This window comes from Canis lupus, chromosome X, assembly GCF_048164855.1.
Source record: "Canis lupus baileyi chromosome X, mCanLup2.hap1, whole genome shotgun sequence".
NCBI classification, from domain to species: Eukaryota; Metazoa; Chordata; class Mammalia; order Carnivora; family Canidae; genus Canis; species Canis lupus.
The window spans coordinates 27,720,773-27,746,845 of NC_132876.1; the positions used below are offsets into that span (position 1 = coordinate 27,720,773).

Below are 26,073 nucleotides of genomic sequence, written 5' to 3' on the forward strand. Positions count from 1 at the left end.
AGTGGCCTTGCATGAGACCTACCACCTGAGTTAGCTGCTACTTGCTGTTATGGTGCTTATTCTGCTATTCTAAGGCCAGTGATTTTCATATACCAAGTTGTCTATAGCTTTATGGTGACTGAAGAAATCAACATATACCTCCATGGGTCTTTTCCAAAGTCACCTTGGAGGTTATCTTAGTAGAAAGCAAAAAGTGGAACACACAAAGGGAAACCATAGGTGGTGACATTTGAATTTATACTATGTGAAATATCTGAATATATCTTCTACAGTAGAGAAGATAATTGATTTTGTTTTTCACTGTTTCACAATACATGCAGCATGTATTTTACCTACACAGTTCCTTTTTTAACATTTATCATTATCAAAATAACAGAGAAATAAGAGAAACTGCTGTGAATAGTATTATATGTACATTTGGTTTTTCTGTGAGTTGACAGGGAGATCGCCATGTCTAAATAACATTTGCTTATCACTGGACCTCCAGGATGCCATGTTGGGCACTGAATGAAGAAGTCAGTAAAGCAAATTATGAGCCTGTCCTTTACCGCAGAGTATTTGTAACAGCATCTTTTCAGAATTATTGTGTTTTTAAACTTTGTTAGCTTTAAAGTATTAATCTTTCTCTTAATGTTTTCCTATTCTTTTTTAATTTTCAAAAAATGAACCATTTGTGAGTGAAGCCAAGCTCTGCCTTACAGGACTTTGGTAAATATCACAATTATATATTTTCATAGTTCTAGGCACACAGAGTTGTGTACTTCCATATCATGTGCCTAAAGAGAGGTGGAATGTATTTTCTGCTGTGTCCACTGACACAAATATTAAGTCAAGAAGTTGTGGTTGAGGGTCAGGGAGCAGGGAAGGATTATTTTCTCTTGGTTTATACCAATTTGTGGTTTAAGGTAAAATTGCTTCCAAGAACCCTCAATAACCTTGAATAGATGTGACATTACTGGTTGATTCATAGCTATGAATAGCTGTGATTAGAACTTCAAGAATGGTTCAAAATGGCTATAGGAATATTCCTTTCTCCCCTCTCTCTCTTTTTACCTCCCTCCCCCCAGAAGTTTTCATGTTACAAGTAAACATACTGAGGGAAAAGAGAATATCTGCATTTCCATACATAAAAATAAGAGTGATTTTAACATCATAAATCATAGTTGCCAGAACACAACATTAGGCATTAGAAGTGAGATGTTTTTCATTTTTAAATTTAACTTGTTAGGTTTGAATGGTGTTAAGATAAGTGTAAATTCATAACCAACTGAGATTTAAGAAGGAATGCTATTTTGACCGTACCTCTGCTATGTTAATCCCAATCATAGTGAACCAAACTTGATTAAAAGGGCAAGTGAGAAATGAGAGAGAAAATAAAATGTGTTTTTCTATATTATAACAGAAAACATTTTACTAAATTATTTTTAATTATAAGGCCCTTGATTGATATTTTTGCATCATCAATGTCCTTATGTGGAAAATAGCTCTCCACCCCTACTTGGTAAACTTTCATTCTTTAATGAACAAAACCTGTATATGTTGGCTGAAATGAAATTAGGTGATATTTATTGATGCCTCCTTTTCTGGGTGGAAGTCTAGTTCTCTATTGCAAAGATGCATTTCTGGAAGTCTACTGTTGATATGTTTCTCACCTTGCACTATTTGTAGCAGTCAGGGTCTAAAATCCAGCCAACTGTCCACCTAATGAGGCACATCCAATGGGAACCTAAGGAGAAAGAGATTAAAATTGGCCTTATCACATAATGCTGAATGTAATTTCAGTGGTTGTGATGATGGTGTTGTGATAAACAAATAAGCTGAATCAAATACAGGCTTTCCCAATATCCTCATCCTTGGTGCTTAAACATTACTTTGTCTTTCTTTATGAGGCCTTTCATTCTGTTTGGTAGTAGAGTTGTTTATCACTTGCATTAGACTGTAAATTCCTTGGAGACTATGGCCTATTCATTTCCACATTCTCTGTAGCCCCTCTTGTGAATGCTGGGCAACAATATATTCAACTCATTCAGCAACTATTGATCACAAGTCTACTACATGCCTGACATTGTGCTTGTTTGGGGGATATAACAATGAACAGAAAAGATAAAAATACTTCATGGAGCTTAAATTTTAGTGGAGAGAGACAGATGACAGGGAGTAAACAAATAAGCAAAATATATAGTATGTCATTTGGTATTAAGTGCTACAAAAGACAGGAAGGAGGATGAGAAGTGACCTTTTTTTGGTGGTTTACAATGGGAGGTTGCCAAAGTCCTGAGGTGGAAACATACCTGTGAGTTTTAGAAACCGTGAAAAGGCTGGTGCACCTAAAGTGCATGAGATGGGTGGAAATATTGGGGGATGAGATTAGAGAGGTTAGGGTAGGGAGAGGTGAACCTCGTAGGGGCCTTGTGGTCATTGTAAGGATTTTGGCTTTTATTTTGAAGGAAATGAGACACTATTGCTGTTTCCGAGCAAAGGAGAGACATGACATGACTTAGATTTTAAAAGCCTCATTGGGCTGTAGTGTGGGGAATGTGCTATAAAGAGAGCAGTGGCAGAAGCAACATGACAGACTATTCCAATGATCCAGGTGAGAGATGATGGCTTGAACCAATGAAGTGGGAGTGGGGAAGTGGAGAAGTGTCACTGGATTCTGGATATATTTCAAAGGTAGCATCAACAGAATTTACTGGTGGGTTACATGTGGGATGTGAAAGACAGGAATTGATGTGTGTGGCCTGAGCAAATGGAAGAATGAAACCACCATTTACCAAAATGGGGAAGACTGTGAGAGGAGCAGGTTGGAAGTTGTGAGAATCAAAAAAAAAAAAAAAAAAAAAAAAAAGGAAGTTGTGAGAATCAGGACATCAGTTTTGAACATATTAAGTTTGAGATACCTTTTAGATATCCAGGTAGAGTTATTCAGTGGGCAGGTGGATATTCACATCTGTGACTCAAGGAAGAGATTATGCTGGAGCTATAAATTGGAGAGTGACTAGACAATATGTTTCATGAGATGGCATGAGATTAGATTGTTGCCAAATCATCGGTGTATATTCACTTACAATACTTGACTTGCTTTCTCTCCAAGTATGCTCATCTCTGATATTAAGTCATACCAAACTGGCTGTCTCTATAGACCATTTATGGGATTTGTATTAGGTGTTAAATAGTTTCTCCTATGTTTGTGCCTAGAGTAGTGCTAAGTGATATGGGGGCTGTAAAGAAGCCTAAGACTCAGATTCTGCCTTTAAGGACCTTAACATTCAGTTAGGGAAGTAATGCTTCGATTCATGAAACTTTGTTCATAGCACAAAGGATTAGGTACCATTGAATACATATCAGTCAATCCATAAGCTTTATTGAGTGATTTCTCTATTTTGTACATTTACTCTATATACACTAGGAATTCCAAAAAGTGAGATACTGCACATGATTTAGATGCACTATCTAAATATCGATAGATTCCTTTGAAAATACACATGACAAAGAGCTTAAGAAAAATAAAGGGATCCATTTCACTGCAAAATAAAATCATGAAGTTATTTGGGTTCAAACTAGAGTTTTCAAGATTGTACAGAAGGACCAAGTTGCAAAGCTGCAGCATTTGATGAAAATAATGATAAAATAATGTAAGGAGTGAAAACAAGTACACTTCTACCAGGCTTTAAGCTTTTCAGAGGAGTTTGACATCTCAAATGGCATTTGATGTTCTCAAACCTCTCTCTGCTAAGTAAGGCAGATGATGCCTCTACTTGCCCTAAGAGCCTTAGTGACTTCTAGCTCAGCATTCTGTCGGGGGGAGGGAGGGTTCTTACAGCGATTTATCATGAAGTTTTAAAATTTCTATTTCTAAACCCGATTTCAATCCTGCTGTTCATATACCAGGGTACTCACCAGAAGTGGTGTTTACATCCTCTCACTACAATGAAGATCAAAAATTGACCGCCACCTAACTCATTAAAAATTCTCTGCAAGCCTGAGGCTCAAAAGCCACAGTATGGACACAGAGCTCAGTCCCCCTCAAGGACACTTTATTTCATGAACCTCCCTCCCTCAGAATTCTGCCCTTCTTCAAAACTCCTTTCTTAACTGCAACATGAAACCAGAGGCAAGACTGTTTTTTTCTGAATGCAGTCCTCTTACCAGTTTTCATTTCAAATGTGGGATGTGCTAGGTTAGTCTTTGTACTCCTGGCCACTTGCAAATCTTAGAATGTTTTTTAATCCAGCCACTGCCATTATCATTAAGAACACGCAGGCACCTTAGAAAACGTTTATTTGCATTCCAGTGCAAATAGTTTTGAAGACTGCCTCTCTTCTACATCGAGTATTTTCTGATGCTTCAAACTCCAGTTTAATCCTAAATGCTTGCCGATGTGTGCATGTAACACAGAGTGTTATTATCACCCCAGGCTAGCTTCATGTCATCTAGTTTGTCTTTTGCTTCACTCCTTTGATAGTATTATCAGAACCAATTGTGAATCTGCCAGATGCATTTTCTTTCCAAAGGACAAATCTAAGAAGGCTTGTGTTTTTCCCTCTCTTCCAGGACCACTTACATTAAAGGAGTTCCTCTTCCTTCATTTCATGAAATTGAGCTTGTTTAATCAGACATGGAGCAAACAGACTGCAAACCCTACCAGCCTCTCTCAAAAGTCAAGCATGAAATGGATCTAGCTTATACCAGTTCTTCTGATGAAAGTGAGGATGGCCACAAACCCAGACAGTCCTACAACTCCAGGGAAACTCTGCATGAGTATAACCAGGAGCTAAGGATGAATTACAACAGTCAGAGTAGGAAGAGGAAAGAAGTGGAGAAATCTACTCAAGGTATGTTTTCACTGGTTTTTTAGAACTAATATTCTTTCTCAGGAGGGAATGCTTGTGTGCGTAAACTTATGTTTCAAAAACAAATTTGCTGATGTTAACTGGTTAATAATGCACACTGCTTACATACGCTTAGTGAATCTGTGAATCTGTTCATATGCCAGTCCAAGCTGAGGTTGTAGGTTACATGTGCTTTTTACGGATTATGCATGAATTTAGATGCAACAATCCTCTTATCAGAGCATTCAAAATTTGTCTAATCCTACAAATAGCCATTTACAGACTGAAGGATAAATAATTTATAGTAAGATGAAAAGTAAACAGCTAAGTGCTTTTCAAGCCATTGCCTATATGGGACGAAAGTCTCAAATAAATATTTGGCTTCTAAAAGAGCTTTAGAAAGGTTAGTGGGGACCACCAAACAAAAGTCCAGAAAGTCTGTCATCAGAATGTGGACACTTTGTGCAACACAATCATAAGGGAAAGTGAGAATTTATTTGAACCCTTCCTACCATGGTCATAACGTAGAGCAGATCTTTTGGACAGCCTTGGATTGATAAGACAGTTATTAATAAATAGAAAATACATAGAAATATGATTGCCTTATTTCTTTTTAATAGGTAGTTAAGCAGTGGTGTATACTCTTTTTTAACTACACAGAAGAAGAGACACTGACTAGTACAGGTTAATATATTTTTTAAAGAATATGTCAATGCTGAAATGAAAAAAAAATAGATTTGATTATCTAGATCAGTGGTTCTCAACTTACAGACCCCAAAACAGCAGCAGCAGCATCACCCATAGGACTTGCTAGCGATGCAAATTCTCAGGCTCTGGCCCAGACCTATTAGAAACCCTGAGGTGGGACCCAGCAATCTGTGGTTTAACAAGCCCTCCAGTGAATTCTGATGCCAACTCAAGTTTGAGGACCACTGCTCCACCCTTTGAAATCTCTTTTACTCAGAGAGCTGCAAAAATCACATCTAATTGGGTGACTTCCAAATATTTATCATCAGCTCTATCATTTTTCCCCAACTCTAACCCTGCATTTTCAGTTACCTACCAGATATTTTTGAATGAATGGACATTCCCATTGGCAGCTCTAAATCGATATATCTAAAATGGCAGCAGTTGTCTTAACATCTCCAATCCCAGTCCTTTTCTTTCCATCACAGCATTTGTTAGTGATGCTCCCATTCTCCCCAGCCATCCGTGTATACTTTCCAGACCTAATCAGTTGCTTCTTCTGGAAAATTTGACCTCTGCTTGTCTCAAATCCATCTTCTTCCTTCCATTAGCATAATCACCACTCTGATTTTCTCTTACCTCAACTGTTTTTGTTTCCTAACTGATCTCCTTGGACCTCACCTCATCCGACTTCAGTCCTTTTGCCGTCTTGTCACCTTTCCCTTGGAATGACCTTCTCCATTTAACCATATTCAACCATCTTCAAGGCCAAGTCTTCCAGCATTTTGCCACAGAGCCTTTGGTGCACTGTCAGCCCCTTTGTATCCATTTCTGATTTTCATTATTTTTGTATATACTTTTCTATATTGCACACTCAATAAAGGTGGGGATCATGATTTATTTACTGATCTCTATTTTTCCATGATACTTTGCATATAATCTGTGCTTTATACATTTTAACTTAAGGAATCAGTTGCTATCAACCAAAACATAAGTATTTACCATGCATTGAAAACTGCTTTTTAAATACTGACATTGACACAGGTTTTTGGGTTTTTTTTTTTTTTTTTAAGAGTAAGCCCATGCTGAGATGAAAAAAAATTGATTTGATTATCTAGATCAGTGGTTGTCAAAGTGTGGAGCCTAGATCAGCAACAACAACATCACCCATGAACTTGTTAGAAGTGCAAATTCACAGGCATTGCCCTAGACCATGTAAAATGCAGTTATTATAAATGGAAACTACTATATTGTAATTAGTATGAGTCTTACGTTAGAGAAATTTTAAGTTGAGCCAAAGACTTTATATATATTCATAAAAACATTTAAATAGACCTTAAATGTTTATGATACCAACTATATTACACATTTTTTAGCTCTTACCATAACTGGTAAAGTTTTGTATCTGTCTTTTCAAGTAATTCTTTTTAATCTTTCCTATTTTTTCTGCTAATGACTGTGTTAATTTGTTATAAAATAATTTTATTCTCCTGCCTAACTTTTTTTTAAGATTTTATTTATTTTTCATGAGATACATAGAGAGAGGCAGAGACACAGGCAGAGGGAGAGGCAGGCTCCATACAGTGAGCCTGTTGTGGGACTCGATCCCAGGTGTCCAGGACCAGGCCCTGGGCTGAAGTTAGCGTTAAAACCGCTGAGCCACCTGGACTGCCCTCCTGCCTAATTTTTTTGGCTCTTTTATGCTTTAAGAAATGTATAGTTTCCATTAAAATATTTTTCTATAAGTTTGTCCTTACAGAATGTGAACTTACAAGTGTTAGTTGTAGGCTATGGGAATGAAGTGTAGAGTGCTTGACCTCATATGAGTTTAAATAAGAATACACTTCTAGTGACAGTTTGTTCTAAAAATATAAGCAATTTTGTACTGACTCAGTATAAACAGCCTAGCCAGCCTCAGATTTCATTTCTGCGTTGTGATCAAAATGAATTTTGGGAAGATGAAAGTTTGTCTTCTATGATGCCATCCCAGCTTTTTTAAGTGACCTATTAGTACTCAAGAAGCTTTTACTTAGCCCTCGTGATGTGTCAGGTCTTGGGTCAGTGCTAGGGATGGAGATGACTCCAATAGTTCCTGCTTATAGGAAATTCATAATGTGGTAGAGAAAAAAAATATCAAACAAATCATTGCAATTGGTAATAAGTACTTTTATAGATAAATAAAGTGGTATGGAAATATACAGGGAATTGAGGTCTATAGAAGGGTAATATTTGATTTAGGTCTTAAAATTTGAATACAATCTTTCTTGGAAAAGGACATTCAAAGAGGGTGGATTAGCAGGTGCAAAAGCATGAAGCTGTGAAAAGGCCTGGGATGGTGAAAATTTCAGTTGGCTAAGCGTAAGGTACATTGGAGCTGGATCACAATAAGTATTGCATGCCCAATTTAGGAGTTCTTTTTTTTTTCTTTATGCATTAAAAACCTCAGCTTTTAAGTGATGGAGAATTTCATGTTGAATATGATTTTTAGGATGAGATGTGTAGAAGAGAATTGTATAAGCAGCAGTATAGTAGATTGATTTCAGGTGGGAAAAATTGGATGCAGGGAGACAATCTATGAAACTACTGAATTAGCCCAGGCTAAGAATGGCAATGAAAGGTATAAACTCTGGCTGTATCATAAGACGAAAGAAGCATAGTGCCGAGATATCAATGTGGAGGAATTGATAGGAGTTGGTAATTGATTAGTTGTTGAGGTTGAAAGAGATAACAGAGCCAAGAACAGAGCCAAGGACTCAATTTCAAGTTTGGGACACTGGGAGGAAGATGATCCATTTACCAAGAGAAGGAAAATAAGAGGAAGAGTGGGTTTGGAAGGGAAGAAAATTAATCTCTTTCTAGACGTGCTACATGTAACATGCTTGGGTGGATTTTCCTATCCAGGTGGATTTTCCTATCAGGCAGTTGGAAATGGGTGTTTGGAGTTCAGAAACGATCTGGACTGTTGATATAAGTAGATTTGAGTTCATCAGGAGTAGGAGATGCCTAGGGATGGATGACATTACCCAGGGAAAATGTGTAGAGTGAGACTACAACAAGGCCAAGGACAAAAACCTGTTTCTGTCATCTGGGAACTTACATACACACGTTGTCAACCTATTTAAATTTTTAGCTAGCACTATCCTTTGGTGCACTGACTTATATACACTCAGGTATAAAGATCCAAGAGGTTAAAGTCCAGAAACTTGGGGTCTTATCTGTCACTGACTCGCTGATCTTTACAGATATCAAAGAGGGAAAATAAGTACCTCTTTGGGGTAGAAATTAATTATCCTGCATTAGACAAAACTGTGGACCCAATTATCATCTTTTTTAGTGAGGTCTGAAATCTACTTTGTTGTCTTATTCCATGTATTACTACCTATGAATAAAAGAAAATAGTAATATTTTTCACATATTTATATGAGTGGTAGCATTTTGCATTAACCTAGCTCAATTTGAGCCTGGCTCATTATTTATAAGGAATAAAATTCTCATAAAATTGTTGAGTTTTAAATCAGAAGGGAAGAGAGCAAATACAACTGGGCACCTGCTATAGTGGTAGACACTCTGCTAGATGCCCTTCAGGCTTACTAGCAGTGCAGACTTAAGCAAGTCACTTCAGCTCTGAGCCCGTTTTTCATCCTGCAGAATTGACTTTGTCATCATCATCATCATCAACGCCATAATCACAATGATAAAAATAAAAGTAATAATAAATCTTGAATAGTATCTACTCTGTTTTGGGAATCTGCTAGGCACTTTACATTTGCTCCTCAAATACCTTATGAAGTAGGAGTTTTCATTTCCAGTTTACAGATAAGGTAACTAAGACATGGAGAGAAATAACTGGTCAGTTTCCGCAGCTAAGAACTGGTAAGAGTAGGATCGGAAATCAAGTCTTAGGCTCTAAAGTCCTCATCCTCACTACACCACACTCCTCCCATACCTACCTCATGAGGTTATGATAAGTATTTATTGTGATCATAGGTGCTAAAATGTTTAGGAACTCAATAAATGTTAATTTCCCTTTATTTTCTTCCCTGACAACCTTGCCAGCCTCTTTTTGTTTCAGTGACCAAGGGTTTACAAAGAGGTTTAACAAGCCTTTTCATTCTGATTATTCTTAGAAAAGACCAGATGATGTGCCATCTAATTTATAATGAAATATTCCGAAGTTCGTTTGTTTGTTTCACTTCTTAGAGAAGCTATTGTGCCATCCAATTCAGGGCTTGTTTAGGGGGAAGTATTAATAAGAGGAAATGCTTGATCCCATCTGAAAATATCTTTATCTTCTTATTTTTATTTGCCAAGAAAGCAGCACCCTCTCCCCCAGAAACACATAGAGTACTGGATTCTAAAACTGATTTTTCTCATCTTCCAAAGGCTTTAAAATTAAGGGATGGACAATAATCTAATATCATTCACATTCTTTACTAACGGGATGGATGAGCCCTAGACAAACTTATTTTATATGATTTTTGGCAGGTCTAATAGCAGGGGTAAATTTCCTGGAGGCACAGAGGCTAGCAGTTTTTCCCAAGCAGCCTCACTTCCAAGGGAGGCATCAATTAACTACAAAAATCAGTGTAAGACAAATGAAAATATAAATATATGAATGTATGAACCAAAGATAATAATTTTAGTTATGAGAATTGCCCTAGAATTTTTATAAAAGATACAATTAGTTTTGAAAGTAGCCATTTTACCTATCAGTAATTATGAATATGAAGTCACCCATGCATGGAAAGGAGGTATGGTGAGGACCTATTACAAATCCCACAAAATCACAGACTCCTGAGATGCTACAGTTGACACATTTTCTCTCATGTCTTTTGACCAGGTCTTTTGTGGCTTCTCTTTTCTCCTAATGTGGTTTTTGTTTGGTTGGTTGTTTTCCTCTTCTGTATTACAACCTACACTGAAATCTCACATTATCGCCATCTGGTGGAAAAAATTTTAAACTGCCGATTTGTATCTACCAAGATTACATGGAAGCAAACCTTGTCATCCGTGGATCTGTCTACCTATCCATCCATCCATCCATCTGTCCATCTATTTTTTTCATTTACTCATTTATGCATCGTTCATTTAGTGTCAGCTATGTTCCAGCTACTTTGCTAGATGGATGAAGTTCATCTTGGAGCATAAACTATTGTTTGCTTAATATCTAAAAATTTTGGATAACACTTCCTATGAAAATCTTAAGAGAAATGATCATCTCAGGCTCTGTATTTACATGGTTAAAGATCACAGATGGCGGGTATAATACAATGTAGCAGGGCCTATAAAATGAAATCTTTAACAGCATTTAATCACCTGTAATGAATTTAGTGCTGTGAGCATGTTGCACTTTTAGTTGTCACAAATTCTAGCATAACAATCTGTGACTGCCCAGAAAGAACATAGACTCTAAGAGAAAACTAAGTGATCTAGCAGGAACACCAGTTGGCTCATGTCTTTTAGTCAGTATCATTTGTTCATGAAAACTTATTCAATAAACATTTACTTACATAGTATCTAAAACTCTGATGGAATGACTGTGCCACTTCAGTCACTGCTCCCTCTAACCTGCCTCCTGGCAGATATCCCTGGTCAAATCATCTGAGGTGTTCTTTCTTGTTGTGCACGACTGCAGCCTCACATTCCGATCAACACAGCATTCCACCCAAGCATCGTCAATCAGTTGTCAACTGTAATTGAGATGAACCTTTTTGAGATGAAACCCACTTCCTGTCTATGCTCTGCTTATCTGTGCCAAGTTTTGTGTTAAACTCTGAAGATAAGTAGATGAATGAGAAACAGCTTTTGCTCTACAAGAATTCAGAGTGCAGTGGAAAGGCATATATAAACCAGCAACAGTGATACAACGTGACTGGTGTTATAATAGTGATATATGTAAAATGACTATGGGAGTCTGGAAGGTAGAATTATGTACTTGCCCTGAGGAATGATAGCAATGATTATAAGAGAAAAATCTAACACTTATTAAGCACCAGGCACCAAGTAAGGCACTTTAGATGGATTATGTTTTTCAGTCATTCTAGTAATGCTATGAGGTTCGGGTCATTATTATCCCCATTTGCAGATGAGTAAAGCGAGGAACAGAGATGCTAGGTAACTTGCCTAATATTACAGATGTAGTGAGTAATAGGAATGGGATTGGAACCCAGACAATCTGACATTAGAGCCCACTGCCATAACTACCGCACAGAGATAGCTCAGAATTCAGATCTTGAGTTCAAGGAAATGATGTCACTCTGTGTGTGTGTGTGTGTGTGTGTGTGTGTGTGTGTGTGTGTTGTCTGTGTGTGTTTGGAGTCATCAATAAATAGATGGTTTCTGAAGCAATGGAAGTAGAAGAGAGAATCCAGTGAGAATATGAACAGTTAGAAATAAAGAGAGCCAAATATGATACCCTGAGGAATAATTGAATTTAAAATAGTGAGCAGAAGAATAGATATGGTCTTAAGATGTCAGAGAAAGATCAAAAGGAGGGGGTATTTTTTAAAATTATTTATTTATTTATTTATTTTTAATAAATTAATTTTTTTATCGGTGTTCAATTTACCAACATACAGAATAACACCCAGTGCTCATCCAGTCAAGTGTCCCCCTCAGTGCCCGTCACCCACTCACCCCCACCCCCTGCCCTCCTCCCCTTCCACCACCCCTAGTTTGTTTCCCAGAGTTAGGAGTCTTTATGTTCTGTCTCCCTTTCTGATATTTCCCACACATTTCTTCTCCCTTGCCTTATATTCCCTTTCACTATTATTTATATTCCCCAAATGAATGAGAACATACACTGTTTGTCCTTCTCCGACTGACTTACTTCACTCAGCATAATACCCTCCAGTTCCATCCACGTTGAAGCAAATGGTGGGTATTTGTCGTTTCTAATGGCTGAGGAATATAAAAGGAGGGGGTATTACACAAGCCAAGGGAGAGGACTTCCCAGCAGATGTGACTAATATTGTGATATACTTCAGAATCAACAAGTAGAATGAAAATGGACAAAAGACAGTAAAACAGGCAGTTTAGAAGGTCACTGCTGACTTTAGACCAGAGATTCTCTACCTTGATTGGCATTTAAATTACCTTATGAACCCCAGTGCTAAGACTGGTCCTTAGACCAATTAAACCAGAATTTCCACAGATGAGACCCAGGCATTTAAGAAAGTTCCTCAGGAGATTCCAGTGTGCATTCAGGACAGGAATTCACTTCCTTAGAGTAAACGATTTTGGTAATCTTAGAGAAAGATCCCAGATCATGAGGATGTGAGGAGAGAATGTAATTGAATGTAATGACTGGAATAAGGCTCTACTGAAGGATGTTTTAGGATCTCAGGTGGAGGAGAAGGTTTTGAAAGGGTTCAGTGCCTCCTCTGAGACAGGAAGTAAGTTCTGAACTGGAGTGGCAAGCTTTGAAGTTCATGTAATGATCTCAGTTTTCTTGGATAGAGTCAAGGTTATCTGCTACAAGTGTGGATCCAGTCAGGAGTTTCAGATGAGTAGCAACAGAGGTTTTTGACATATATATCTGGAGGTCAGGAGAGGTGGGACTGAATACGGAGATGTGAGGATATTAATGACAACAAATATTTTTGACCATTGTGTGTCAAGTATTCTGCTGAGTGGGCTCATTATTCAGTCTTTATCATAACTCTCTGATGCAGAGAGAATCATCATGACCCTTCATTTAGAGTTACGCAGCTTGGGTAAGTAGAGGTAAGATATAAATCCATGATTTTTTGGACTAAAGCCTGTATTCTTTCCACAACACTGTTAGGTGTGGTTCTAATCAATGATGTCTGCACTGTGCCATGAATATTCATTCTCATTTGGAGAAAATGTTTCCAAACAGTAATGAGTAGTGCCAAACTGAAGTAGGAAATTCTATATTTTGGGGGTGCCACCCTGTGATGGATTTAAGGGACATAGGACATATACCTGATGGTTGAAGTTTCTTCTAAGGAAAAGGGAATACCAGACTCTCCACTGTATTGTTACCAGGGATCTTTCTAAAACACAAATCCGATCACACCATTCTTCTGAATATCCTTTAGTGTCTCCCAGTGCTCAGAGTAATGGTTTTTCACAGCAAGGGGTACAGGAGGAGACACTACTAAATGCTTTAAGAATCTGATCAAAGCTCTGAATCTTCCGTTCAGAAGAAAATGCACATATATACAATATCTGCCATACATTTCAAGGGGCTCAGAAAGCCCTTGAAGTCCTTCTGCATCCATAGATCATGAGTTAGGATTCTCTGCTAAGGGAATTTCATCTTTGCTTAGTTAATGCAACTTAAATCTTCCAAGATTTAGCACTAAAAGAAGCTACGAGGAGAAGCTGTTGGGGGTGGGAGCCAGCCAAGTAGTAAACTCAGCCCCTGAATTTCACCTTCCCTTGGCATTATGTCACCTTGATTTACTACTAGCATCATTAACTAGAAAGGTTTCCACCCAGTGCTAAATCCACAGATGGTCTGGATTTTGTTTCTAACAAGCAAGGCAATCTTTCCTTATATCGGCATCCATACAACACACCCCTGTACACAAATGATATTTTTAAGTTGTGCCGATGTGTGCAGAAATATATATTGTACAGGTAAGTTAGAAATGTGATTTTGGAGAAGGGAAGGGAGCCAGATAGGTGGAAAAATGGAGGAAGGGTATTTGCAGTGGTGAGTATAGAGCTTGCACCTGCAAGCATCCTTCTGAATGTCATCATTTCTGTAAAACTCCCCCTTCCTTCTTTATCAGTTGGCTCCGAATATAGGTAGCCAGAGTCACATGCAATTCACCACTTCCTAAATACCAATTCATTATCAAATGGGTAATATTCACCTAGTAGAACTAAATGTGATAGAAAGAATTCTCTGTATAGATTCTTTTTTAAAATTTTTGTTTTGAAGATTTTATTTATTCATGAGAGGCACAGAGAGAGGGTCAGAGACATAGGCAGAGGGAGAAGCAGGCTCCCCGTGGAGAGCCTGAAGTGGGACTTGATCCCAGGATCATGACTTGAGCCAAAGGCAGATGCTCAACCACTGAGCCACCCGGGTATCCTTCTGTATAGATTCTTAAGCTAATTTTATGTAACAGCATGCACTTACCAGCAATTACATATATGTTCCATGAGTGCGGTTTTACCTTTGACCATCTCTCTGTTGTTGAACATTCTTTTTTTTTTAAAGATTTTATTTATTCATTCATGAGAGACACAGAGAGAGAGAGGCAGAGACACAGGCAGAGGGAGAAGCAGGTTCCACGCAGGGAGCCCGATGCGGGACTCGATCCCGGGTCTCCAGGATCACGCCCTGGGCGGAAGGCAGGCGCTAAACCACTGAGTCACCCAGGGATCCCTGAACATTCTTTATCCAGGGACAGGCAGGAGAGTTTCTCAGTTCTTTTGCCTTGCTGCTTCTGAGGCAATGTGGCTTTTTTCTCTCGGTCTGAAAATACCCATTGCTTCTGCACATCCATTCCCTTTCTGCTGTCTGTCCCTGAGTCTACTTTGCCTAATACTATGCTTAACCCTCTAATGCTTCTTCTTACGTCTCTATTAAAGCCTCCGCCGTAGCATGGAGAATGATAACGGTGTTCCCTTCTTAAACAACTCTTTACCCAGTCGAATTGTGTACTTTCCTTTGAGGATCTGCATAATTTCAGAAGGAAAGGACTGGCTCCCTGGCAAGGTGTCACATAGATGACTATGCCCTGGGAAACAGAGCAACTATCCTCTTTCAGGTACATAATTTGGTTCCTCTCTGTGAATTGCTTCAGCTGCAGGGCAGGATCAAAGGGAATGGATAGCCCTGGGATTGTGGCCACTGGGGACAAAAAAAAGCACTTTGTTCTTTTCCTTTTAACTCTTTGCAGCCCATCTATCAAATGGTTAACACAAAGGCCAGACTAGGGTAAATCAGATAATTTGAATGGCAAACGAGAGAGGTAAGGTGGCTGATGCCCAGAGACTATTGAAGATCCAGTTCAATAGATGACAGGGAAACTGAGGCATCTTGGAGGGTTTCGGTTCAGAGAGTTGATTGAGACTATGTCCCCGGTACATGCGGAGTCTCTTTTATTACAAAGATTTGAGCAAGATTCAGAATTGGCATTTCAAGATGGAGCTTTTTATTCATGTGAACAGTCAAAAGCAGTTTTAAATATCTGCAGAGGCATGACGCTGAGGTATGCCAGCATGTCCTGTCAGGAAACCGTCCTGTCAGAAAACTGTTATTCTGTTTTTTTGGTCATCTGTGAGGCAGAACTAGCTCCATATACAAATAAGTTCTATTTATTTTCAGCACTTTTCTTTCTCATTATAATTCTGAAAGGGTCTAGAGGTGACAGAAGATAAATCTTGAATCCCCTGGAACCTTGGAAATATTCTCATTTGAAGCCTTTATATGAAAAGCTGAGGATTCTGCTGTCCTGTCAGTATAAACCGAACCATATGCAGAGCTATTTTGGTGCCAGTCATTCCTGTAATACATGAAGTAGTTAATTTTATTACTCTTGAGTTTTTAACTGTTTGAGCAAACGACCCTTTGTGTCTTTTATGTCATGTAAGAAAGCAGTTAGGAATGAACTCAAAGGTAAGAAAAAATTAATCAGGACACGCCCAAACCTCTCATAGAATTTCAAGGTTTGAGTTAAGATTCATTTCTCTAGCTTCAGTGGAGACATTTACAAGGCTTCACTAGGAAAGTCCAATTATGTCTCCTCATTAATGGTCCAGAGTTTCACGAACACTTTTTAAAAAAAATTATCACATTGACATACAACCAGGCTAAATGCTAACATGTCTTAAGTTAATCAATAAATATGGTCCCAAATCACCTTCACTAATTGGAAAAAGAGTAATCTGTGGTTTTGAAAAATGGGAGAGTCACAAGAAATGCAGAGTTTTATTGTATGTTTTACAGGTCTGCATATACATGTTTATGTCACGTATATCGTGATGATCATCATTTATATATTATATATAATTTACCATTCTATGTTTATAGATATAACTTACAAAGAATTATATCTGACTTAAAGGAACAACAAGATAGATCAATATTTAATGGAATGGAATTGCTCTCTTTATTAATTGCATTTTCTTAAGCAAGACATACTTGTATATAATAATAGAGAAGCAAGACAGAGAAGAAGCTATATGGAGCAGCATCTGAAATTCATACGCAGGCACTTATGCCTCCCTTTCTGTAGCTTCTCACCCCAAATGCTCGAAGCCCCATGTATGCTCAGAAAGTGTTAGTGGCTGGCAAGCTACGTGTTTCTCAGTTGTTTCCCTTAGACTACCTCTTGCATAGATAGGAATAAAGCTGATTTCTGAAGCATCCTAGCTGTAACACCCAGCTAGGGGTACCGGTCAGCATGTTCTTTGCAGTCTGCACTATGATTGGCAGGGCCAGTGTGTCTGGTCAATGGATCATGGAACATATCTATCTGATCAATTTGACTTAAAAATATAGTTAGGCTGGCTGTGCCAACTTTCTTCCATCACACTTTTGGGATTAACATTAGAGCCTGGAACAATATTTGGCACATAATAAATGTTCAATGAATACTTATTGAACAAGTGAATTTATTACTTGTATAGCACTTAGCATTCTCTTCTGTTACATTAAATTTTTAAGAGGCTCAAATTTGAATAGTGGCCACCTTGATGGCTGTATATCCTTTTTACTTTGCAGAGAAAAGCATTTGATAGTTTTAGAGTATGATGTTTTGTCAAATGGTTTGTAGTCCTTGCCATACCATATAAAAAAACAAGCTTAGATAAAATGATTATGCAGTTGAAGTGTAAGTTCAAAACCTTTTGCAGTTAACAACAATCAGCCCAAAATTCATTGACAGAAAGCTCTCTAAAATGTATGAGTCCCCTTTTTTCCCATGCCTTAGTTTGTAGAGTTGAATTTAGATGTGGAATTGGTTTAAGATTTCATGTGTATGCACGAGGGTATTATTCTGATCAGTTACTTTCGCTTTGATTGTACTAGACTATAGATGTAGAAGCCATTGGGTAGGGGCCTCAATGCAGAAATAAGCGTAGAGGTGGCTTTGTATTGTTGATATTAGTCTCATTCTTATCAGGACCAACTGCCAGTGGTGAGTGGAAAGGGAGGTACTCCAATTAAATGAGGCTCCCTATTATTTAGATTCTTACTAATTGTGGTTATGTTGTACTAAGATGATCTAAAATGTATATTTGCAAAGAATATATATTTGCAACCCTTATTGCACATATTTATATATTATGGGATTGAAATTTACATTTTAATATAAAGTTTGGAGCCCATGTCATTAGAATTCTACCTTCATAAGAACATTGTGGAGGCCTGTCCTCCTGGGATTTGCGATCTTACGTGATGTCCAGATTCAACAAGAGTGCCATCAGAAAGTTTCTTTTTCAACAAACTAAACCGACTCTCATAAATCATTCTCTTGGTAAAACACTTGAACTTTTACTAAAATAATGCTTAAAAAAATAGAACCTGTAAAAAGAACAAAATTAAGCAGTTTTTATTACTCAGGTTCTAAACCAAAGTTCAAAGCACTTAAAATTGAATCACAAGGTTGGCAAGGACCTTCAGAGTACATGCCTTCAGGCAGGACCACACTAAACCTACCCCTCCACAAATTATATCAAATCTGATTCTGTCCCAGACCTATCACCAGGCTTTGGTGAGAGTATGGTGTATTGATTTTTCCCTTGCTATGGTAGCATAGTGGTTCTAATGTTTCTTTCTATATACTTTTAAGTCTCACCAGAGACTCCGTAATCAATGTTTTCCAGAGGAATCATTCAATAAATATTTGTTAATCAATGATTTTGAAGGCATCAGGAAATCTCTACCTTTTTCTGATGTTTGACAGTGTTTACTGCTAAGTATATGTTACCCAAATTCTATAGGTAGCACTTTTAAGCCCCTTTCACCTTGTCCTGACTTTTTGGAGATTATGGACACCAGACACCATTAACCAGTAACTGGGCACTTTCATATAGTGTAGTATTTTGCACATAGTGGGCCACATTTAACAAATATTTATTAATCGAATTAAAAAGTTGAGTATCATTGGGGTACCTGGGTGGCACAGTCAGTTAAGTGTCCAACTCTTGGTTTCAGCTTAGGTTATGATCTCAGGGTTGTGAGATCAAGCCCTGAGTAGGGTTCTTCACTTAGTATTGGGTCTGCTTAAGACTCTGTCTTTCCCTCTGCCTCTCCCCTGCCCCTTCTCTCTCCTTCTCTAAAATAAATAAATAAATCTTAAAAATAACAGGTTGAGTATCATTGTTGTATTTGTTGATGAATTTTTCAGGGTAGTATAATAGAAAGAATACTGACCTGATAGCAATTGGAGTTGAAATTGCTCTTTTATTTAATAGCCTAACACAGTGTTATCACATAGTAAGTACTCAGTAAACATTTCCTGGAAGAAAGAATGAATTGAATTGGATGAATGAAATCTTGGACACTGGCCTCAAACATGACTGCCCTCTCGAGGCCACTGTTTCTCCGTCAGCCACTCTTTTGGTGCTACTCTGGCTATCCCACCCTCCACAAACCTCAGTCCCCACTGCAACACTAAAAACTCCTTACCCTCATGTCTAAAAACTCCTTACCCTCATGTCAAATCCCAACAAACCTCAATAAAACAAAAAACCTGCTCCTTTGTGGTGCAGCCACCCAGCCATGCCACTTTTCTAATCTTACAGGTATGGTCTTTCATTTCTTTCAGGTTTTGGACCCAATAAAACTCTACCGGTTGACTCCAAATATTGGTATATAAGCCCTTCCTTTGTACCAGCTTTCATTTGTAGTTGAAGCATTGTGTACAAACCTGCTTTTCCCTTCTCTTCTTCTGGATAAGTCCTTCTCAGCCTTTCAGTCTCCATCTAGACGCTGCCTGCTCTGGAAAGCCTTCCTCGATGCTGTGCAATCTTGACCTTGACTGGATGCCCTTTCTATGTTCTCCTACAGCACTCTGCACACACTCCTGCCATAGCACCAATCATCCTTAATTGTAATTGACAGCAGTCAGTTGTTTCTTTGTTTGTTTCTCCAACTAAACTGTAAATTTGTTGAGAGCATGGACTGTGTCGTGTCGTTTTTTTCTCTTATAAACTCTGCCACACAGTAAGTATTCAAACGATATTTTTTTTTCCTTTAATAGGATACTTTTACCAGGTTTTGCTTCCTCTTATGTAAAGTGAAGCTAATATTGCCTTATCGTGGTACAGAGGATCAACTGAGATTGTATACATAAATCATTCTGAAAAGTGCCAGGACACAAATATTATTCCCAAATGTCAAATCCTTTCATAGTGCCTTCAACTCACAGAATGCCAATTACAGCTATTTTCAGAGAGTGATTTCTTGCCCATTCTTAGGATCTGGGAAATTGTGTCACTGGAAATAACTTGAAAATGAATGAAGTGGAATTTTGTGCATGGGACTAAGGAAGCACACTATGTCCACACTAGCCAGTCTGATTACATTGAAGATTCTGAGTTCCCATGTACTTGCTCTTGTAGCTTAACTCTGTGGAGGAGCAATAGCAGAATTAGGCTTCACAAACTTTTTACCCCTGTCATAGTGACTGTAGTTGTAAGACCTTCAATTAAACTGCTGTGAAACACAGAAAATGGTTTCTAGTTCAATTTTTCTCCAGAATGTCTCAGCTAAAAATGATATGATTAATGCCAGATAATAAAAATTTTAAGTCTTGAAAGAGTATTGATGAAAATCAAATCCCTGGCATCCATCTTTTTCAGTATTATAGTCATGCACATTAACCAATTGGATTAAAAGAGTCTTAATCTGCCCTAATCTGCCAAAACCATAGTGGCTTTTGTTATGCTGTAGGTCTCTGAAACCTCTATCCAAAGTAGGTTAGCATTAGAGCATGTACTCTCTAATACTTGCTGATGGTATTGACCTCAAGGCTGGGGTTTTCATGACCCTTCAACAGCAGATGAGTCTCATCCTGTCAGATTCTTCATTGCCTTCTATTGGCTTCGCCACAAACCCATTTTTTTTTTTTTTGCCACAAACCCATTTGAAGAGTTTTATGATCCAGTCTCATTTCAGTTACTGTCTTTGCATACCCATATTTATTCAGAATTCTGTGCATAGTGATATGTCTGTTATGTTGGGAATGCTCAAGAACTGTTTAAAAAATCGAACTAATTCATCTGTTCACTTTCATTCATTGGTAGACTATAGGCAATACATTCTACTGACATTGTAGTTTGGAGAGATGAAAACATTGCTGTTTAGTTTATTATCCTGATGGCCTTCCTAACTAAGCATCCACTGGATTACTTTGCAATTTAGTCTACTCAAAGTGAGAATGGGAGAGTTTCTAATCTTCTAGGGTATTTTTTTCCCTTCCTTGAAAGGTTATGATAACTAGAATTGGTAGCTCATAAAAAGCCCAAATCAATATTGCCACTGACTTAATCCACATAAGAGGCTTAACTTCATAGGTGACTTCTGAACAGCTGAAACAAAACAAAAATCAGTCTCTGGTGAGTTTTCAAGTTTAAAAGAAAGTTGAAAGCTGTTGCAGAAAAATGCTTCTAGACTAACAGAGACAGCAGGGGTGAGACCTTGGAAACAATTATATTTCAGCATATAAATCCTTATGCTTTCACATTTTCTTCCTTTTTTTGTATATTTTTTATTGGAGTTTGATTTGCCAACATACAGCATTTTCAATAAGAGCTAATATTTATTGTGTGTCTGATACCGTGCTAAGCATGATCTCATTTAACCTTTAAAACAACCTTATGACATGTAGATACTTTATAGTCCTCAGTTTACAGGTGATAAAATTGAGACTTACAGAAAAAGGTTTTACTTTTCTAAGATGGCACATCTAATAAGTGGCCCAGTTGACACTTGAACATATGTGTGCTAGACATTACAGGTCATACTCTTAATACACTATATATATAAAATATCATTCATCAGATATAGTAGTTGATATTCAAATGGGTCTATAGTAGATGATCCTAAAAAAAATAAATGATCCTCTTTACCTACCATAGAAATATCTGTATGATCTTCCTAGATGTAGGGAAATACTCTGAGCCTTCTGCACTTTAATGTCAGGAACTCATTGTGATGAGCATCAGGCATCGGACCAAGAACATTTGTGAGATGGCCATGCATGACTAAAGTGTATACTGTGGCCATGGGACAGTGTGTGTGTGTGTGTGTGTGTGTGTGTGTGTGTGTGTGTTGTTAGGATAGCGGTATATGTATACAATGGAATATTACTCAGCCATTAGAAAACGACAAACACCCACCATTTACTTCCACGTGGATGGAACTGGAGGGTATTATGCTGAGTGAAGTAAATCAATCAGAGAAGGACAAACATTATATGGTCTCATTCATTTGGGGAATATAAAAAATAGTGAAAGGGAATAAAGGGGAAAGGATAGAAAATGAGTGGGAAATATCAGTGAGGGTGACAGAACAAGAGATTCCTAACTCTGGGAAACGAACAAGGGGTAGTGGAAGGGGAGGTGGGTGGGGGGTTGGGGTGACTGGGTGATGGGCACTGAGGGGAGCATTTGACGGGATGAGCACTGGGTGATATACTATATGTTAGCAAATTGAACTCCAATAAAAAATAATAATAATAATAAAAAGATAGCTGTCTAGGAGGAAGATCAAATTTTGACCTCTTTTTTTTAAGATTTATTTATTTATTTATGATAGACATAGAGAGAGAGAGAAGGCAGAGACACAGGCAGAGGGAGAGGCAGGCTGCATGCAGGGAGCCCAATGCGGGACTCGATCCCGGGACTCCAGGATCGTGCCCTGGGCCAAAGGCAGGCGCTAAACTGCTGAGCCACCCAGGGATCCCCGACCTTACTCTTTCTAATGTTATGTACTATCTGCATTAACTGAACCAGAGGTGATTTACTCATTTACTTATTGATAATCAATTTATTCCAAGGCCTTTAGTTTGACAGCCTTTCTTGTTTATTTTGAAATTCATACCATCTGACTTTTGTTTTCTCCTTCCTTCTACCTAATTAAAGTGGTCTACCAGGGCACCTGCTTGGCTCAGTCAGTTAAGCTTCCGACTCTTGATTTCAGCTCGGGTCATGATCTCAGCGTCCTGAGATCGAGCCCCGCATTGGACTCTGTGAAATTCTCTCTCCCTCTGTACCTGCCCCCCACTCATTCTCTCTCTCTCTCTCTTTCTCTCTCTCTCTCTCTCAAAATAAAATAATAAAAATAAAGTGGTTTATCAATCTTAAGTCAATTTTATTGAGAGGCATTGTCCAATGTCTTATTGTTGTATCATATTCTTCTTCATTTCATTCTCTACTAATATGTACAGGAAAGGCAACATTTAGGTTAGCAGTTTTTCTAGTATCTAAGCCTTAGAGTTCCTTGACATTCTTAGCAAATACCCTTGTCAAGATCACCATGGCCTCCACATTGCTAAATTCAGTGATTAATTCTTAGTTCTCATCTTGACTTACAGCAGCATTGGACGCTCCTTCTTCACTTGATTTTCACTTCTTCTTTCACTTGATATTGTATTTTTCTTATATATATATATTTTTTTATTTATTTATGACAGTCACACAGAGAGAGAGAGAGAGAGGCAGAGACACATGCAGAGGGAGAAGCAGGCTCCATGCACCGGGATCCCGATGTGGGATTCGATCCCGGGTCTCCAGGATCGCGCCCTGGGCCAAAGGCAGGCGCCAAACCGCTGCGCCACCCAGGGATCCCGATATTGTATTTTTCTGAGTCTCCTTCTGTGTCATGGACCATTACTCTGAGTAATACTGTGGTCTTCCTCATCTTCCCAATCATGAAACACTGGAGATCCTGAGAACCTCTTCTCTTAGACACACTCATTCTTTCAATCATGTCATCCTGTCTTGTGTTGTTAATACCATTTATATGCTGAAAATATTTTCAAATCCAGTTTGGACCTCTCCCCCTAAAATTCAGATTCATATTTTTAGCTGGCTGTTTTTCATCTCCATTTAGATAGCTGATGAATATCTCAGACTTAACATATCTGTACCAAATACCTTTTGTTCTCCACCTCACATTCTCTCATTCCACCTTTTTATTCCAGCTGGTGCTGCAGCTACCAGCTATGAGCATGTGTACACTACCAATACCTCTTCTCAGATGAATCAGGTATCTTTCATTTCCTCCTTTTCTGTTACTTTTGTGTGGAATGCCTGGAGCAACCCACTCAACCATTCTGAAGCAGGTGCAAAGATGGAAGTGTGAGAGAGTTAATATACCATGGACAACTCTTAACCTATAAGAGAAAGCTAGTCATGAATGCCTCCCACTTCTGAGTTCAAGCAATCTTTCAGGCATTTTATAAGCTCCTCCAAGGGTCCCCAATAAGATTAAACTTCAGTTGCCCATAGCTGTGGCCAGCTCAAAAACTCAGCCTTGGATTGATTTCCCTTCTCTATTTCACTTTTACTGGTCCTCCATTCCTGTTATGGGGATCACTTCCCAAAATTCAGTCTCTGCACACAGCCCCTTGTTTCAGGTTCTGCTTCTTAGAAAACCTGACTGAGAAAAATATTCAAAGGCAAACTCCTGATTCTTCCTCTAAAACTTACTTCTCCTTTAATCTTCTCCAGTTTAGATGATGACAGCTATTCTTTCTAGGTCCTCTTATCCAAAACCTTGGTCCTTCACCTCATCCATTTTATCAACAGGCCTTGTCATTTCTACCTTCAGAATATATTCAGAGTCTGACTAATTCTTCCCACTTCCTCTGCTACAACCCTGGTCCAGGCCACTATCATTTCTCATATTGATTTTTACAGTAGTCTTCTAACCTATCCTCTTGCCTCTGCGCTTGCACCCCTAAAGTTTATTCTCAATATAGTAGCTAGAATGATACTTTTTTTTGAGAGGGGGAGAGAGATTAAAAAAGAGTGTGGGGGAGGGACAGAGGCAGAGGGAGAGGGAGAGAGAGAATCCCAAGCAGTCTCCATGCCCAGCATGGAGCCCAACATGGGAGGAGGTACTGGATCTCATAACCCTGAGATCAGGACCTGAGCCGGAATCAAGAGTCAGATGCTTAAACAACTGAGCCACTCAGGCATCTCTAGAATGATACTTAAAAAAAAAAAGATAGATAGATAGATAGATAGATAGATAGATAGATAGATAGATAGAGGGGGTGGAGCAGAGGCAGAGGGAGAGAGAGAACCCTCAAGCAGACTCTGTTGAGTACAGAGCTTGGGGCTTGATTCCAAGACCCTAAGATCATGATCTGAGCTGAAATCAATAACTGGCCACTCAACTGACTGAGCCACACAGGTGCCCCTAGAATGATACTTTACATTATCATTCATTATCATTAGGTTTACAAACCTAAGACAGATCGTGCCCACCCCACAGTGAGAACCTACAATGGCTCCACATCTCACTCAGAATACAGGAGTCTACACAATGTGGTCTTCATTGATAATTGTGAGCATATCTCCTACTAGTGACTCCTTTATTCGTCTTGCTAAAAACACATTGCCTCTATGTTTCTCAAATAGTACAGGCATATTTCTGTCCTAGGGCCTTTGCAATTGCTATTCTGTCTGCCCAGAATGTTCTTCCACTTGAAATCTCCTAGGCTTGTTCTCTCATCTGTTGCAGGCCCTTCCTCAAATATCACTTTCTCAGTGAGCTATTGAAAATTACAGTCCTTCTTCCCACACTTAAAAAAAATTTTTTTCTCCTCCATAGTACTTATCACTTAGGTGACTATAAAATTTATTGTGAAAACTGAGACTTTTTTTTTTTAGAGAGAGAGAGTATAGGGGGAGGGCAAGAGGGAGAGAGAGAAAGAGAATCATAAGTAGATTCCACACCCAGTGCAGAGCCCAACATAGGGCTCAATCTCATGACCCTGAGATTATGACCTAAGCCAAAACCAAGAATCGGATGCTTAACTGACTGAGCCACCCAGGTGCCCCCAGGTGAGACATTTCTGAGCATGAAAGAGTATACTAGGAATAATCACACTAGGATCACAGATAAAATCCAGAACTGTCTGAGACAATGGAGACATTATGGTCATCCTACTTATCACCATTTAACATACTATCTTACTTATTTTTATTCATATTTTATATATTTATGTATATTACTATGTGTATTATATATACTTACTATACTATAATGTTCATATATTTTTACTTATGACTATTTTTTTGTTTTACTCATTTATTTTCAATCATCCACATGAGAATTAAGTTCTATAAGAGCAGGGAGTTGGGATCCCTGGGTGGCGCAGTGGTTTAGCGCCTGCCTTTGGCCCAGGGCGTGATCCTGGAGACCCGGGATCGAATCCCACATCAGGCTCCCGGTGCATGGAGCCTGCTTCTCCCTCTGCCTGTGTCTCTGCCTCTCTCTCTCTGTGACTATCATAAATAAATAAATAAAAATTAAAAAAAAAGAGCAGGGAGTTTTGTCCTCTGCTGCATCCCAGTACTTAGTGCCTGGAACATATTAGACATCTGATAAATG

General features: G+C 38.5%; 1 protein-coding gene across 3 annotated transcripts in view; it reads left to right on the plus strand.

Annotated features, from left to right (window-relative positions):
* The window catches only part of TENM1 (teneurin transmembrane protein 1), a 795,125-nt gene that overhangs the window by 223,245 nt on the left and 545,807 nt on the right, over window positions 1-26,073 (plus strand). For all 3 annotated transcript variants that reach the window (XM_072816870.1, XM_072816872.1, XM_072816871.1), the window contains one exon: window positions 4,555-4,835. In XM_072816870.1, the coding sequence (XP_072672971.1) occupies window positions 4,619-4,835 (217 nt within the window). In that variant the 5' untranslated portion in view covers window positions 4,555-4,618. The remainder of the gene's footprint in view (window positions 1-4,554; window positions 4,836-26,073) is intronic.